Raw genomic sequence first — 18,645 nt, 5'->3', positions numbered from 1 at the left:
TTGGTTGTTTTCCTTGTTTTATTTTGTTTGTTTTGTTTTTGTTTTAAAGATTTTATTTATTCATTTGAGTGAGAAATGGTGAGAGTGCACATGAGCAGGACAGAGGGGCAGAGAGTGAGAGACACAGAAGCAGTCTCCCAGTTGAGCAAGGGGCCGTTTTCAAAAATGACTTAATTAGGTTTTTATTTTTATAAGTTATCTAAATCTGGCAGATATGTTTTATGCACTCCTCTATATCTCAGATTTTAAAAATGGCTTCCTTTAAAAATGTAACAGAAGGAAAATATGTGAAGTAAAAATTTTGACGAGGTTTCAGATGTAAGGGATAATAAAATTGTTCTTCCTATCAAGAGATCAGCAAGTGTCCATTATCATTAAAAAGGGGGAAAGTGGGGATTATTTAAACTATATGTATCCAATAATCTAGTCATCACTCTAAGCCTTTCCCTTGCTAGATATTTCACCCTTTATTGATATCATTTCCCAAATCACAGATGACAGACAAGTCGGAAAATCATCATCATCATTAATACAATCACTAAGGCATCACAGGCCAAATCCATTACAATGAGATTGGGCCACCACGCTGAAATGCAAGCAGGTACGCCAGGACGATTGAACATGGTCATATGTGCATTTTTCTCAGTAGAGTCCATCACAGTGCCTTAGGGTTTAATCTTACCACATTTAACTGGTACTCTGTCCAGAGACCTCCATGTGCTGGAGAATCTAGCATTAACAGAGGAATGTTCTGAGGAATGCTGTGGGATTGGACATGAGATTTACCATGATGTAATGGCAAAGAGTTGGTTTAGGTTGGGCACTGTCTTGGAAGGACCCAGGAGTGGGTTGGGTTTTCCAGGATTCAGTATAAATTGTTTCATCTTCCAAGCTTTGCACTTCTAGGCTGAACAGTGGTAATCTGTTTTGGCCTCACCTCTTACTCATTCTAATTTCTGCATCAGCAAGCCAAAAAAAAAAAAAAAAAACGAACTGTAAGACAAATTTTCCTGAGGACCTTTTTCAAGACAGTTCTGGATATGGAAGCTACCCAGAAAAAAATAAAAAATAAATAAATAAAAAAGAAAAGGACATCATTTTCATTTGAATTTGCTAGCATTACGGTACTTTGATGTTGACACAAAGTGTTATTGTTCCAGGAATTTTCTCTCACTGGATTGATAAATCCAGCCAGCCAGCCAGGCAGCCAACCAGCAAACAATTTTTTTAAAAGCACCATACTTAGCACTGGGAGGGAGTGGGGGTGTTTATTTTGGTGTATATAATGACACAGAGATTTAAGTTGCATTTAGCAGATAGATTGCTCGGTTAAATGTACCGAATGAACTTTCATTTCCCCACTATCTGGGAAGACATCCTTGATTTCCTACAAATACTGGGTGTAGAACTTACTTGTGCATACGAGGCTCTGCCTCTGGGCTTTCTATTCTGTTCCAGAGATCCAGTACCAGAATATTTAAATCACTGTGTCGTTAAACACGTTTTAATATCTGATAGGGCCAGTTTCTGCGCATTGCACATTTTTTTTTTTCCTTTCAGGAACGTGTTCGGGCCCGCGGCAGGGGGCGGGGTCGCGCCTCCTCCGCGGCTCCGGTTCCAGCCGAGCCTCACCGCCTCGGAGATGGAAAGCCCAAGGCTGCTCCCGCCTCGTGGGACACGACAGAGTGGTGGTGCTGGCAGCCCCGCGGGCGGCAGCCGGTTCCACGGCGGCCCTGACCCGCGGGCTGGCCAGGTCCCCGCGCGCCGCCTCCTGCTGCTCCGGGGCCCCCAAGATGGCGGGTCCGGGAGGCGGCGCGAGGAGGCCCGCGCGGCCTCACGGGGCCCGGGCCTGAGCCCGTTGGCGCCCAGGTCGGATTATGCTAGTGGCGGCGACAGCGATGACTTCTTCCTGGTGCTGCTGGACCCGGTGGGTGGCGATGTGGAGACCGCGGGCGATGGCCAGGCCGCAGGGCCTGTATGGAGGGAGGAGGCCGAGTCGGTCCCACAGCTGCAGCAGGGTGAGAGTGGCGCGAATCCCGCGGGCCGCCAGGCGCTAGGCCCCCGCTGCCTGTCTGCAGTCCCCGCCCCAGCCCCGGCCCAGAACCCGATCCCCGCCCCAAGTCTGGCACCCGCCGCGGCCTTCACGGGCACCGTCACCATCCACAACCAAAACCTGCTCTTGCGCTTCGAGAACGGTGTCCTCACCCTGGCCACACCCCCGCCGCCAGCCTGGGAGCCTGAAGTCGCGCCTGCCCCTCAGCCTGGGGGTCTGATGGCTCCGCAAGCGGGGGTCCAGCCCAACGACTGCCCTGAGCTGCCGCCCGACCTCCTGCTGGCCGAGCCGGCTGAACCGGCGCCGGCCCCAGCGCCTGAGGAGGAGGCAGAGGGCCGGGCCGCAGCCGAGAGTCCCCGCAGGCCGCTGGGCCCGGGCCCGGGCGTGGTGCTGTACCTGTGTCCCGAGGCGCAGTGCGGACAGACCTTCGCCAAGAAGCACCAGCTGAAGGTGCACCTGCTGACTCACAGCAGCAGCCAGGGCCAGCGGCCCTTCAAGTGCCCCCTGGGCGGCTGTGGATGGACTTTCACCACCTCCTACAAGCTCAAGAGGCACCTGCAGTCGCACGACAAACTGCGGCCCTTTGGTTGCCCTGCGGAGGGCTGTGGCAAGAGCTTCACCACGGTGTATAACCTCAAGGCGCACATGAAGGGCCATGAGCAGGAGAACTCGTTCAAATGCGAGGTGTGCGAGGAGAGCTTCCCCACTCAGGCCAAACTCAGCGCCCACCAGCGCAGCCATTTCGAACCTGAGAGGCCATACCAGTGCGCATTTTCCGGCTGCAAGAAGACGTTTATCACAGTGAGTGCCCTGTTTTCCCATAACCGTGCCCATTTCAGGGAACAGGAACTCTTTTCCTGCTCTTTTCCAGGCTGTAGCAAACAGTACGACAAGGCTTGTCGCCTGAAAATTCACCTGCGGAGCCACACAGGTGAGAGACCTTTCCTTTGTGACTTTGACGGCTGTGGCTGGAACTTCACCAGCATGTCCAAACTCTTGAGGCACAAAAGGAAGCACGAGGATGACCGGAGGTTCATGTGCCCTGTGGAAGGCTGTGGGAAATCTTTCACAAGGGCTGAGCATCTGAAAGGCCACAGCATAACCCACCTGGGCACAAAGCCTTTTGTGTGCCCTGTGGAAGGCTGCTGTGCCAGGTTCTCTGCTCGCAGTAGTCTCTACATTCACTCCAAGAAACACTTGCAGGACGTGGACACCTGGAAAAGCCGCTGCCCAGTCTCTACTTGTAATAAGCTCTTCACATCCAAGCACAGCATGAAGACCCACTTGGCCAAAAGGCACAACCTTGGCCAGGATCTCTTAGCTCAGCTAGAAGCTGCAAATTCTCTTACGCCCAGCAGTGAACTTACCAGCCAGGGACAGAATGACCTCAGTGATGCAGAGCTAGTGTCTCTCTCCTCTGATGTGCCTGGCAGTAGCTCCGCTGCAGTGCTGGACACAGCATTGGCAAACTCTGGAATCTTGACTATTGATGTGGCTTCTGTGAGTTCAACTCTGGCAGGGAGCCTCCCTGCTAATAATAATAATTCATTAGGGCAGGCTGTGGACCCTCGGGCCTTGATGGCCACCAGTGACCTTCCTCAGAGTCTGGATACCTCTCTCTTTTTTGGAACGACAGCCTCTGGTTTTCAGCAGAGTCCCTTAGATATGGATGATGTCTCAAATCTAAGTGTGGGGCCATTGGTATCTCTGGGCTCTTTGGCTATGAAAAACTCGAGTCAAGAGCCCCAGGCTTTGACCCCCAGCAGTAAGCTTACAGTGGACACAGATGCTCTGACTCCTTCAAGCACCCTTTGTGAAAACAGTGTCTCGGAACTACTGACGCCAACCAAAGCAGAATGGAATGTACATCCTGACTCTGACTTCTTTGGACAGGAGGAAGAGACCCAGTTTGGATTCTCCAGTCCAGCAGGAAACCATGGTTCTCAGAAAGAAACAGATCTTATCACAGTGACTGGCAGCTCATTTTTGGTATGAACTAACTATTAATTCCTTGCCACGTGGCTTATTCTTATGAATTACACTCCATTTTAAGGATATTCTGGACTAAATGTTTAAATCCAGTAGTCATTTCTTATAGGTTTGAAAAAGAACAAAGCCCTGGGCTACAAGTCTGGAGATTTAAATTATGATCTTGACTCTGGAACTGTCGAGTTGTGTGACCCTGAGCAAGTCACTTAATCTATCTGAGCCTTAATTTCCTTATTTATAAAATGAGGTGGTTTGAATTGATTGTTTCTAAGGTCTTTTTAACTCTGTATTTAATGATTTTGAGTTCTTTCTTGAAAATTTTAGGAAATCTTACCATGATTTACTATTGCATGTGCTTCTAATATAATGAAAATGCATTGAGAGTTAATGATCAGAGATTGTGGAAATGGTGTTTAACTTTAAAATTTTAATGGAAATTTTACAGAATGTCAAATATTTCTAAAATTTCATGATAGATCTTTAAGAAAGAAAACTAAAAATATGGTTTAGTTCTATTTACTTCCTTATTCTTCTTGCTTTTTTTTTTCCAATGGAAGGCTGTATTTGGAAAATGCCAGAGCTTTGATATGATAAAAACCCAGAAATAGTTTTATTGTGGTATTGGATAAGTGGCCTTAAATAAGTCATGTAGGTAGCATCAGTAGGCTTCAGTTCCGTAGCTGTAAAATGGTCATTATAATGTACACATACCTGGTGCATCATAGACTTATTTTTCTCTCCCAGGAGTTAGTTTTTTGGGGAGAATGTTATGGGTTTTGGCATGTTTTAGCGACTCTTTATCTTCTTTCCTACCCCTCTCATTCCTTCCTCAAAGAGGAGAAATTAGCATATTTCACTATGACATTTATGCAGGCAATAAACATTTATGAAGTTTAAGTAGTGGGAAGGGAATCTCTTTCTTCCACAAAGAAGAAGGATTTTTCTCCATACATTTCTTGTGTATCATTGGCCACAAGTCTCTTAGTCTGAATTATATAGTATATTTGCTCTGCATTCAAAGCTGGCCCGTAGAGTGAATATATAGAGCCTGTGATTCCAAGATAATCTGGGAATGGATCAGGGTGAAATTTTCTCCCTCTGTGTCTCAGAGAACTCATTGCTTGCCTTCTCCCTGAGTTGGAATGAGAGGTTTCATTTGCATTTTTAGTAAATATTGTCTGTCTTACTTGAGTATAGCATTTTAGAGTTGATGTAGCACTTTCACAACTTATATTTGAGCCTCACGATATTGTGAGATAGTTGTGGCAAAGTTTTAACTATAACTTATATGGAAAATTAAAATTTACCTAAGTCACATTATAAATGAATTTTATATTTATTATACACATATTTATTTATTTACTTATTTATTTATTTACTTCAACGCCCATTTTATTCTTCTGAGTTCCATGATCACTTTTGTTTATAACCACTTGTCTTATTCCATTGTAATTGATGTCTCTTCCCTTCTTCAGGCTCTGTTCTCTCTCCAACCTATTCTCTAACATCTGCATATCAGTTTCTGTCATGATTTTTTCCTTTTAAATTTTAATTAGGTCATTTTCATGGTAACCATCTCTCAGCCATTCCCTTCATGGCCCATTTTTCAGTCACAGTATTTACTGCAAGTCTGAGTATGCATTACAAAATTATTTTCTGGATTTAGATGTCAATGTATTTCTATATAAATCAAATGATAATGGGGAATTTTTTGTTGGGTTTCCATGAGACATGTTCTTTTACTTTTCTAAATTTTGTCACCATGTTGTTCTGCTAGCAAACACTATTCGTTGCTCTGAAACATTCTACCCCAGTGCTGCTTGCATGTAGATGTTTGTGGATGACAATTAGAGCACTTTTGCAGTGCACTTTATAATTTGCCACTTTGAAATGCAACTTTGCTATCTGTTTTTTAAATTGGTTGTGCTCATTCAGTGAAAAAGCAAGAAGTATATACATAAATTTGTAATTCAAAGAAGTGGTCAGAGTATGATTATTTCTAACTATTTAACAGTTATCCCTCAGCACTTTGGAGAGATTTTAAGCCCATTTTGGAAATGTGTTGTCATTAGTTAAGTCCCCTTAAATAGACTTTTCTTCTTTTCCTACAGATAGGAATATAGAGGTCTGAGGTAAACATGCAAGTTATAGGCATCTGTTAAGATATATAACCATAGGGGATCCCTCGGTGGCTCAGCAGTTTAGTGCCTGCCTGCCTTTGGCCGAGGGCATGATCCTGGAGTCCCAGGATCCGAGGCCCGTATCAGGCTCCTTCTGCCTATGTCTCTGCCTCTCTCTCTCTCTCTCTCTGTGTGTGTGTGTGTCTCTCATGAATAAATAAAATTTAAAGAATTAAAAAATATGATCATAAGAATATTTTATTTTTTTACCATAAGAATATTTTAAAATTATTTCACTTTGTTTCTTTAATCCCCCAATCCTCTTTCTTTCCTTTAACAACTATTATATTCTGTGGAATTTTCAATGGACAAATATTACGTTCCTTGAAGATAAAAAATCTTGTAGTTGTTTTTGGGCTCACACAGTTTCTTTCAATCTATTTGTTCAAAAGATTTCTTTTTTCAGTACCATTTTCCCAGTAAGATGGTGGAAATGGCATAATGTTACAGTCAGAAGTGTAACTGCAAACATAATGGCTACATTTCTGTTAGTGTTGGCATAAAAATGCCATTTAAAAATAATGGAACATGATTCAGTGTTATCCCATTTGCCTTACATACCTCTTAAGTCCTTGTTTTCAATTTTGCCAATTGAAAACACTGTATCAAAATGCTTTGCAGAAAGATTTGCATCCAGGGAACTCTGTTGAACATGTTCATCATAAGCTAAAATATGTTAAGCTTGACATTTTTATCATTTCATTATAGTATTACATAATTGAACGTCTAGCAGAAGTAAGACTTGATAGAATATGGGGATCACTTTTCTTTGTGGATTAAATCTTCATATTGCCATCCAGGAAAAATAAGAGAAGACTTGGTATAATAGAGTATTCATGACTACTCTTTGATTCCAGATAAAACATTGATTAACCCCCTTTTTGGGAATACTCATAATCCTTTAGTAATTATTGATACCAAACAGATCCACTTGATATTCTTTTAAGGACTTTATTTATTTATTTGAGAGAGAGCGAGAGTGAGAAACAGAGGATGAGAGCAGTAGCATGAGCTGGGAAGGAGCAGAGGAAGAAGCAGACTCCCCACCTAGTGGGGAGCCAGATGCAGGACCTGATCCCTGGACTCTAGGATCATGACCTGAGCCAAAGCCAGACACTTAACCAACTGAGCCACCCAGGCGCCCCCACTTGATAATTTAGATATAGCTCACTCAAAATATGTGCTAATGAAAATATAAGGCTGAGCTAAAATTTGTGTATATATTGCTTTGAACAAAAGTTTTTACTGGCAATTTAAAAAACTAAAATGTGTTGGGGACTTAGAGAACAGATTATCTAAGCTCTTTGTCAGAACACAACTATATCTAAAAAGCAAAGTGCATACTACAAATGAATTTTTATATTTGTCAAATCTGGGTTGACAGGGCCTTTGGTAATAGCTTTTAAGCTAAGAACCTCACTGTATATTTCAAGTTAATTTACTGACTACATACAAAATACAAGGTAGAGTACTAATAATATAGAGAAGTAAAATGTAAGCCACATCTTAAAATTTTGGAAAGGACATAGGAATTCAAATATCAAATATTTCACAACTAAACAATATCAGGAAACATGACTTCAGACATCAAGTTAGTGGCTTGGAAGAAAAGAGTGGGGCAGTATCAATGATTTAATGGATGGTTAGATTTAGTTATGCCGAGAAGAGAGTAGATGAATTCTAGCCAGGGAGAAAAGAACAGGAATGAATTTGAAATGGCATAGTCCACACGACACTGGGAGAGACCATCTAGTTCAAATGCAGGGCTCATGTTTGGTAAATTTGGAGTGTTAGGGCTAGACTGCCAGTATGAAGCCTAACTCTAAAGAGCTATGAAAATCAATCATAGTGGGTAGGCCTTTATTATGAGCATGGTTAAGACCCAGGGAAGATATTTAAGAAAGAAAGTCAAATGATGAATATACAGAAAGTTTAATATTTGTGACCAAATCTGAGTTCTGTGAGACTTGGTGTTTTTTTTTGTTTTGTTTTTTACAACCATACTTCATCCCCACCCCCTTTGGCATGAACTGTCTTTGTTTTTATTTATTTATTTATTTATTATTATTTTTTTAATAAATTAATTTTTTATTGGTGTTCAATTTACCAACATACAGAATAACACCCAGTGCTCATCCCGTCAAGTGCCCCCCTCAATGCCCGTCACCCAACTCCCCCACCCCCCGCCCTCCTCCCTTTTGACCACCCCTAGTTCGTTTCCCAGAGTTAGGAGTCTTTATGTTCTGTCTCCCTTTCTGATATTTCCCACAAATTTCTTCTCCCTTCCCTTATATTCCCTTTCACTATTATTTATATTCCCCAAATGAATGAGAACATAGAATGTTTGTCCTTCTCCGATTGACTTACTTCACTCAGCATAATACCCTCCAGTTCCATCCACGTTGAAGCAAATGGTGGGTATTTGTCATTTCTAATGGCTGAGTAATATTCCATTGTATACATAAACCACATCTTCTTTATCCACTCATCTTTCAATGGACAATGAGGCTCCTTCCACAGTTTGGCTATTGTGGCCATTATCCATAATGTGGATTTGATGGAAGGGAATAAAATCATTTAGGAGTCTATTGTAAACTAATTTCAGCGTACTGTGGTAACTTGATGTGGAAACATGGCAGGAAGTGAGAGATATTGGAGATATTCCCAAATTGAAAAAACAAATGTAATTTGGTGACTCATTGAATATATGAGAATGAAAAAGAAGCAAAAGCATCAGAAAAAGAGCAAAAATGGGTGACTGGGTGGCTCAGTTAAGTGACTGACTTTTTTTAAAAAGATTTTATTTATTAATGAGAGACATACAGAGAGGCAGAGACAGAGAGAGAAGCAGGTTCCCTACAGGGAGCCTGATGTGGGACTGGATCCCCTGACCAGGGATCATGCCCCGAACCAAAGGCAGATGCTCAACCGCTGAGCCACCCAGGCATCCCAAGTGATTGACCCTTGATTTCAGTTCAGGTCATGATCTGAATCTCATGAGATCAAGTTCCACATCAGGCTCTGTGCTCAGCAGGGAGTCTGCTGGAGATTCTCTCTCTTCCTCTCCTACTCCTCCCCCTGCTCACACTCTCTCTCTAAAACAAACAAATCTTCAAAAGAAAGCAAGATCAGAAATGAGTAAGGATTTCTTGGAGACTGTAAAAATTACATTTCATTATCACGAACAAGAAGGGTATTGAAATCTTTTCAGGAGTACATCTGAAAAAAAATGATTCTGGTATGTTTAATTCATTGGGAAGTGATAAGTCATCGTTACCTGCTCTGCTGCAAACTATACATATTGCGGATTATACACAATATTAGACTGGGGGCCACTTCATCTTCCCTGGTTCCTGTTCTCAAATTCACATTTAATGTTTACACTTTTTTTGCCTTTGAGTATTTACAGTCCTCTTCAATATTTTTTTTAAAGATTTTATTTATTTATTCATGAGAGACACAGACTGAGAGAGAGAGAGAGGCAGAGACACAGGCAGAGGGAGAAGCAGGCTCCATGCTGGAAGCCCGATGTGGGACTCCATCCTGAATCCCGGGATCATGCCCTGAGCCAAAGGCAGATGCTCAACTGCTGAGCCACCCAGGTGTCCCAGTCCTCTTCAATCTTATGCCACATCTCCACAATACTCTGCATCTAAATAAGCTTACACTCTTCCCTACTATGGATATTTCACAGATACTTTGTGGTATCTAGTAATATAATAATTTCTCAATAATTTGGGAGATGCTGTTTAGTTATTGATTTCAATAGTTCCTCAATATAAACCTTGTAAGAGTAAGTTTTACAAGGAAATTTTTCTCAGACGGAAAGAGATAGGAGTAGGATTGTCTAAAACTACCATGTGATCTTTGGGGCTTCTTACTCATAATTCCCTATGTCATTGACTGATAAGGTGTAAGAACTCAGTCATAGGAATCACATCCTCTGTTATCCACTTACCCCAAAATATTTTGTACTTTTCATTGTACAAAATATTTTGTACTTTTCATTACCACTATTGGTGATAACTCAGAAGGAATGAAGTCCAAAGAAAAAGCAAGAATAAATAAGTAGCACAAATAAATACCTGGTGATTACATTTTATTTGATGGTGAATTTACTATCCTACATTGTCAACAGAACACTTCATCTCATTCTACTTTTCTGTTGACATATATGGACCTGGAAAACACAGTATCTGTTACTTGACCTACAAAAAATAATTTAGTATTTTAAATAATCAGCAAATGATGCTTTTTTTGTTTTTGAATAACATCACTTTTTAAAATATTTTATTTTCATCATAAAAAGTAAGCCTCCATAGTTTCCTATCACATTGTTCACTTGTATTTCTTTTCTTCCATGTTTTTTGTTTTCAAGATAAATAAATATTAATAAAGGTGAATGAGGAGAGAAACAATAGTTGAAATAATCCTAACCATGGAGGGTAGTCATTGATTCTTTTTTTCTTTTTCTTTTTTTTTTTTAGTCATTGATTCTTAAGAACACTGTTAAGATGTGAATTCCTTGGGAATATCTCGTTATCAGTTTATTAAGCAGCTGATAATTATTGAGTGATTACTCTGTGTGAAACACTATGAATTAAAATATAAAAGTATATTTAATCAATTCATTTAAACAAGTATTTCGAGCATATATTTGACAAATTTGCCCTTGTGCTCATACACATTAAGATATAGACAATGAGATAAAAAAATAGGCAATGAAAATAACGTATAATCCAGTTCTAAATGTTTTATTTTGGAATAATACAGATTTAACTAAAATAGCAGTTGTCATTCTCAGCATATGGATTATTAGTGAAGAGGCAAAAATCAAAGCACATTTTATCAAAAGCTATTTCAAAAAATTCTAAGAATCTAAAATTTAATCTGGGATGCAGCAATTAGGGTAAACTACCCTAAATTAAAATTTACACAGACTTTTGAATGGTACCTTAAATAACTACAGCAAAATCCTTTGGGAAATAAATTTTAAATTTTGCTTTATTTTTAGTTATTCTAGATTAGAATCCTGGATGTAGTAAGTGTTCATATGTGTACACATACACATACATACATATATCTGAAAGTGATATTTTGAAATAGTATAAAAACATATTATTTTCAAATTAATTAGCATGAAAATAAATGGTACTAAACTAAATAAAATTTCCTCATATTAGACAAAGTAAACTTAATTTCTGAAACAGAAATCCCACAGACTTTAATTAGAAAGTATTTCTTTCATGTAGGTACACTAGTTGAAAGGAGGGTTATATAAATTTAATATGATATTTAGGACTGAGAACTGGAATTCTGAATGGAGAATTCTGAGAATTCACCAATCATGTGCTTAAGTGTCAGGGTAATCATAAGGCAATCATTTAGGATTCTGAATAAAATATAGGTAACTTAATACATTTGGAAAGAGGAAAAAAGTACACCATGGCAAAATAAAACTCTCTTTAGTGCAAGCACTGTTTCCAAGATGCAAAACAACTACAAATGGTAGCAGAAACAAAGACATTTCAGCTTTCAAGCATTCTAACTTTGGGATAAAACCAATAAATTATTAACCTTTATCAAGACTTCTTTCCCTTTCCAGTTTATGCTGCAGTCTGTGTGAAACTACATTACACTGGATGTGGAAAAAAGTAGCTGTGTCACATGTCTGTTTGTGAGGAAATCAGCCAAAATAGAAAGCTGAAATGGAATTTCCACAGGCAATGACTCAGTGAATAGACCAGCAGTTATCCTAGGCTAGTTCTAATTTTAGAACTAGCTGCTGGATGGAGTGAGAACTATTTTCCCTCTCAATTCATGTTGGCATTCTAGTTAATACTAAATTTAGGACTTGGTGTTTCTAAGAAATTCAACAATTTTCCCCGTAAAATTACCTTAAGTTCCTTTTTTTAAAAAAGATTTATTTATTTATTCATGAAAGAAAGACACAGACTGAGAAAGAGAGAGGCAGAGACATAGGCAGAGGGAGAAGCAGGCTCCTCGCAGGGAGCCTGATGTAGAATTGAATCCCGGATCCCCGGACCACAACCTGAGCCGAAGGCAGACACTCAACCGCTGAGCCACCCAAGCGTCCCTTACCTTAAGTTCCTATGCTTCTTAGAGCTAATTATCATTTTATTGTTAATTATCAATAGTATCAATAAAAATTGTATCAGATGCCATGATATACTAAGAGAAAAAGAGATAAGTCATATATTTTTATTGTCTCACTTTTCAAATTGCTGTTATGTAAAACCTGTATTTCTCCTTTTTTGTTATTAGAGGACTCCCTTTCCCACTTGGGTATGTCACTGTTGTTTATGTAATCCTGCTGATTAATCTGATATATTTTAGAGCATGTAATATAGTCCATTTTTAGAAGACCTGTCTACAATACTGAGTTTTTAGATGAGACCCTAAAAATTTGGTTGACTTGTATTTTATTGTTTTTTTTTTATAAGCATTGGAGAGTCCTTTTCACTACTTAAATCTACTGTGTATTATAAAAACTCAGTGCTCACAGGAAGTTTTGCAAGATGATCCTGATTGTCCTTCGAAACTTCAGATCTCTTTTGGGGCAAAAATTTCTCAAAGATGAAATGGTACCTGAATTTACAAAAATAATTGAGGATTCTCCCCAAAAATCGATATGAGAAAATAAAATTGAAACAGCAACAGGTTAATTTTGTTTTATAGCCAAATGTTTTGACTTTTTCTAAGTGCCTTTGGTTGACAACATCTGGATAAAAGCACAATGGCAATTTTGAAACATGCCTAGTATTTTCCAATTGCAGTTAGTAATACAAAATTTTCAAATAGATGTTATTATAACATTGGTCATCTGTCTAATACCATCTGGCTTTCAGAAATTTAATGAAGAGAGTAAAAAGTGAAAAGTTTTCAAAATTTAGGCCCTGCCTATGAAATGCCAGAATGTGCTCACATTAGATGTCACTAATTACTTCACATGGCAGATAATCTTGGTAGTTGGTGCTTTTAACTATTTCTACTTTAAATATTCTTTAAAGTGGATTATTAATTTTTAGGGTATTCACTTTTATAAGTATTTCTCGTATATTTTGAATATCTTTATCAGATATATCATTTGCAAATATCTTCTCCCATGCCATAGGTTGCATTTAGTTTTGTTGATTATTTCCTTCACTGTGCAGAAGCTTTTAATTATGATGAAGTTCCACTAGTTTATATTTACTTTTACTTCCCTCGCCTAAGGAGACATACCTAGAAAGAAGTTGTTATGGACTGTGTTAAAGAAGTTATTACCTGTGTTCTCTTCTATGACTTTTATGGTTTAAGGTCTCACATTTAGGTTTTTAATTGATTTTGAATCTATTTTTGTGTATGGTGTAAGAAAGTAGTCCAGTTTCATTCTTTGGCATGTTGTCCAGCTTTCCCAAAATCATCTTTTTGAAGAGACTGTCTTTTTTGGATATTCTTTGCTGATTTGTTGAAGATTAAGTTATCATATAATTTTGGGTTCATTTCTGGATTTTCCATTCTATTCCATTGATCTCTATTTTTGTGCCAGTACCATACTGTTTTGATTTCTATGGCTTTGTAGTATAACTTGAAGTCCAGAAATGTGATGCCTTCAACTTGACTTTTCTTTTCCAAGGTTGATTTGGCTACCTGGGGTCTTTTGTGGTTTCATACAAATTGTGGGATGGTTTGTTCTAGGTCTATGAAAAATGGGTAGTATAGACATTTAAACAATAAAAACCCTTTCAATCCATGAGCATGGAATATCTTTCCACTTCTATCCTCCATCTTCAGTTTCTTTCATCAGTGTTTCATAATTTTCCCTCACTAGAAAATAATTTTCTGAGTATAGGTCTTCCACCTCTTTAGTAGGTTCATTCTTAGGTATCTTATTGTTTTTGGTGTGATTATAAATTAGATTGAATCCTTAATTTCTCCTTCTGCTGCTTCCTTATTGGCATATAGAAATGCAACAGATTTCTGTACATTGATTTTGCATCTTGCAACTTTACTTTATTGAATTTGTTTATCAGTTCTAGCAGGTATTTTTTTGTTTGTTTTTAATCTTTCAGGTTTTCTATATAGAGTATCATGTCATTTGCAAATAGTGAAAGTTTTACTTTTTCCTTGCCAACTTGGATACTAAAAGGCATAAAATTTATAAAAATGAACACACTAAAAACTAATAATCCACCTTAATGAAAGTTTCTTTTTGTTATTTGATTGCTGAGGGTAGGACTTATAGTACTATGTTAAATAAAAGTGGTAAGAGGGGACATCCCTCTCCTGTTCCTGACTATAGGGAAAATGTTCTGTTTTTTTTTTTTTTTCCCCATTGAGGATGGTATTAGCCATAGGTTTTCCATATATGGCTCTTATTATGTTGAAGTATGTGCCCTTTAATCCTGTGGTGATCGTTTTTTACACGATGTTGTACTTTGTCAAATGCTTTTTTTGCATCTATTGAAATGATCATATGTTTCTTATCCTTTCCTTTATTAATGTGATGTATCATGTTGATCAATTTGTGAATATTGAACCACACTTGAAGACCAGGAATAAATCCCATTTCATTGTGATGAATGATATTTTAATGTGTTGTTGCATTTGGTTTGCTAGTATGTTATTGATCATTTTTGCATTTATGTTTATCAGGGATATTGGCCTGTAGTTCTCTTTTTCTTAATTTTTATTTATTTGTGATAGTCACAGAGACAGAGAGAGAGAGAGAGAGAGAGAGGCAGAGACACAGGCAGAGGGAGAAGCAGGCTCCATGCACCGGGAGCCCGATGTGGGATTCGATCCCCGGTCTCCAGGATCGCGCCCTGGACCAAAGGCAGGCGCCAAACCGCTGCGCCAACAAGGGATCCCCTATAGTTCTCTTTTATATTGTTGTTTCTATCTGATTTTGGTTTCTGGATAATTCTGGCCTCACAGAATGAATTTGTAAGTTTCCTTCCTTTTCAATTTTTGGAATAGTTTGAGAAGAATAGGTATTAACTCTTCTTTAAATGTTTGAATTCGCGTGTGAGGCCATATGGCCCTGGGCTTTTGTTTGTTTTGAGTTTTTAAATAGATACAATTTTGTTACCAGTTATAGGTCTGTTCAAGTTTTCTATTTCTTCCTGTTTCAGTTTCAGTAGTTTATACGTTTCTAGGAATTTATCTATTTCTTCCAGGTTGTCCAATTTGTGGCATATATTTTGTCATAATATTCTCTTATAATTGTTTGTATTTCTGTGGTGTTTGTTATTATTTCTCATATCTCAATTGGGATTTTATCTTGGTCCTTTCTCGTTTCTTTTTGATAAGTCTAGGTAGGGGTTTATCAATTTTATTAATTTTTTTAAAACTAGCTCATGGTTCCATTGATCTGTTCTATTGTTTTGTTTTGTTTTTTCCATTTCTGTATCCCTTATTTCTGCTCTAATCTCCATCTTTTACTTCCTTCTTTTGGCTTTAGATTTTGTTTGTTGTTTTTTTTTCTAGTTCCCTTAGGTGTAAGGGTAGGTTGTTTATTTGAGTTTTTCTTGCATCTTGATGCAGGCTTGTATTGCTATGTACTTCCCTCTTGGGATCACCTTTGCTACAAACCAAAAGGTTTGGACCATTGTGTTTTCATTTTCATTTGTTCCTTTATAATTTTTTATTTCTTCTTTGATTTCCTGGTTGACCCATTCATTGTTTAGTAGCATATTCTTTAAAATCTATGTATTTGTGCTTTTTCCAATCTTTTTCTTGTAGTTGACTTCTAACTTTATAGCGTTATGGTCAGAGAAGATGCATTGTATGATTTCAATTTTTTTGAATTTGTTGAGGCTTGTTTTGTAGGCTACAATGTGATCTTTTTTTTTCCTATAAATTTATTTTTATTGGTGTTCAATTTGCCAACATATAGAATAACACCCAGTGCTCATCCCATCAAGTGCCCCACCCAGTGCCCGTCACCCAGTCACCCCCACCCCTCACCCACCTCCCTTTCTACCACCCCTAGTTCATTTCCCAGAGTTAGGAGTCTCTCATGTTCCGTCTCCCTGTCTGATATTTCTCACTCATTTTTTCTCCTTTCTCCTTTATTCCCTTTCACTATTTTTTATATTCCCCAATTGAATGAGACCATATAATGCCCACCATTTGCTTCGATGTGGATGGAACTGGAGGGTATTATGCTGAGTGAAATAAGTCAATCAGAGAAGGCTACTATGTGATCTATTCTGGAAAATGTTACATGTGTACTTGAAAAGAATGTGTATTCTGGTGCTTTACCATGGCATGTGCTGAATATATCTGCTAAATCCATCTGGCCCAACTGCCATTCACAGCTATTGTTTACTTATTGATTTTCTGTTTAAATGATGTGTCCATTCATGTAAGTGGGGTATTAAAGTCCCCTGTTATTATTGTATAACTACTGATTTGATCTTTTATGTTTGTTATGAACTGTGTTATGTAATTTGGTGCTCCTATGTAGGGTATATAAATATTTAAAATTATTATATCTTCTTGTGGAATTGTCCCCTTTATTATTACATAGTGCCTTTTTTTGTCTCTTCTCACAGTCTTTGTTTTAAAGTCTACTTTTTTTGATCCAAGAAGGTGGTTGTGGAGTAGAACCCTAGGCTCACCCAGTCCCAAGAACACAACTAGAGACTGAAGAGGGAGCACACAGGGGAATGCACAAGGAAAACGTTTCCCCATAGCCATTTGCTGGGAAAATGAGAGGGACTGAATTTTGTGAGTTCTTGCAACCAATGGGGCCTAAAGCCTGGAATGCAGAAAGATATATGCAAATGACATATCTAATAAGGGGCTAGTATCCAAAATGTACAAAGAGCTTACAAAACTCAATACCCAAGAAACAACCCAATTAAGAAATGAGCAGAAGACATCAACAGACATTTCTCCAAAGAAGACATACAGGTGGCCAACAGATACAAAAATAAGATGTTCAAAACCCCTTATCATCAGGGAAACACAAAACTACAATGAGCTACCTCACATTTCTCAGAATGGTTAAAATCAACAAAACAAGAAACAACAGATGTTGGTGAGGAAGTGGAGAAAGGGGAACCCTCTTGCAATGTTGATGGGAATGCAAACTGGTGTAGTCACTGTGGTAAATAGTATAGAGGTTCCTCAAAAATTAACAACAGAACTACCCTATAATCCAGTAACTGCACTACTTGGAATTTTCCTCAAAGAATAGAAAAATACTAATTCAAAGGGATATATGCACCTCAATTTTTATAGCAGCATTATCTCCAGTACCAAATTATGGAAACAGCCCAAGTGTTCATGGACTGATGAATGGATAAAGAATGGATAAAGATGTGGGATATGTGTGTGTGTGTGTGTGTGTATACATATAAAGATGTGGGATATATATATATATATATGATATATATATATATATGCCAATAAAGAATAAAATTTTGCCATTTTCAAGTACATGAAGCTGGTGATTATTATGCTAAGTGAAATAAATCAGAGAAAGACGAATACCATATTCATATGTGAAAATTAAAAACAAAACAAACGAGCAAAGGGACAGAGAAAGAGAGAGAAGCAAACTAAGAAACATACTCCTAATGTTAGAAAGCAAACTGATAGTTACCATATGGGAGGTGGGTGGGAGTATAGATTCAATACATGATCAGGATTAAAGAGTGCACTTGTGATGATCACAGAATGTTGTGTGGAATTGATGAATCACTATATTGTACGCCTGAAACTAATATTACCTTGTATGTTAACTAACTGGAATTTAAATAAAAACTTTAAAAATAAAGTGTACTTCATTTGATATGTTTGCTACTCATCTTTCTTTTAACATCCATTTGCATGACAGGTGTTTCTACATCCCCTCATTTTCAATCTACAAATATCTTTAGGTCTGAAATGAGTTGTAGGTGACATAGAGATGGGTGTTGTTTTTTGTTGTTTGTTTGTTAGCCATTCTGTCACCCTATATTCTTTGGAAAATTTAGTCCATTTACATTCAAAGTAATTATTGGCAGATATGTATTTTATCATTTTATTTTTTGTGGTTGTTTCTGAAGATTTTTTCTGATCCTTTCTTATCTTTCTTTCAGTGTTTGCTGATTTACCGTGATATATATTTTTCTTTGCATGTTTATTAGTGTTATTTGGTATATTGTTACCATTATGTTTGCATATAACCTCTGCATATAGCAGTCTATGTTAAATTGATGATATTTTAAGTTTGCTATTTCATGTGATTTATGTAAATGTTTGGCAAAAAAAACCTGATAGTGTTGTTTTAGTGAAAATAGCTATGTCTTCTGAATTATCAAGTATAAATACAATACAGTAATGCAAATTTATTCTACTTGAGTGTGTTCTTCCTGAGCTTACATAGATTTACTGATTAGATAAGCTGACATCATATCTATTAGATTT

At 38.0% G+C, this 18,645-nt stretch overlaps 1 protein-coding gene across 1 annotated transcript; it reads left to right on the top strand.

Moving 5' to 3' along the window:
• Positions 1–1,318: 1,318 nt before the first annotated feature.
• On the top strand, positions 1,319–18,028 carry LOC140628263 (zinc finger X-linked protein ZXDB-like). Its single transcript, XM_072817468.1, has one exon. The coding sequence runs from the start codon at positions 1,334–1,336 to the stop codon at positions 4,046–4,048; it is 2,715 nt and encodes a 904-aa protein (XP_072673569.1). The 5' UTR covers positions 1,319–1,333; the 3' UTR covers positions 4,049–18,028.
• Positions 18,029–18,645: the final 617 nt, after the last annotated feature.

The sequence above is a fragment of the Canis lupus genome, chromosome X (assembly GCF_048164855.1).
Source record: "Canis lupus baileyi chromosome X, mCanLup2.hap1, whole genome shotgun sequence".
In the NCBI taxonomy this organism is placed as follows: domain Eukaryota; kingdom Metazoa; phylum Chordata; class Mammalia; order Carnivora; family Canidae; genus Canis; species Canis lupus.
The sequence above is the reverse complement of the archived record's forward strand: the minus strand, read 5'-3'. Positions and strand labels throughout refer to the sequence as shown.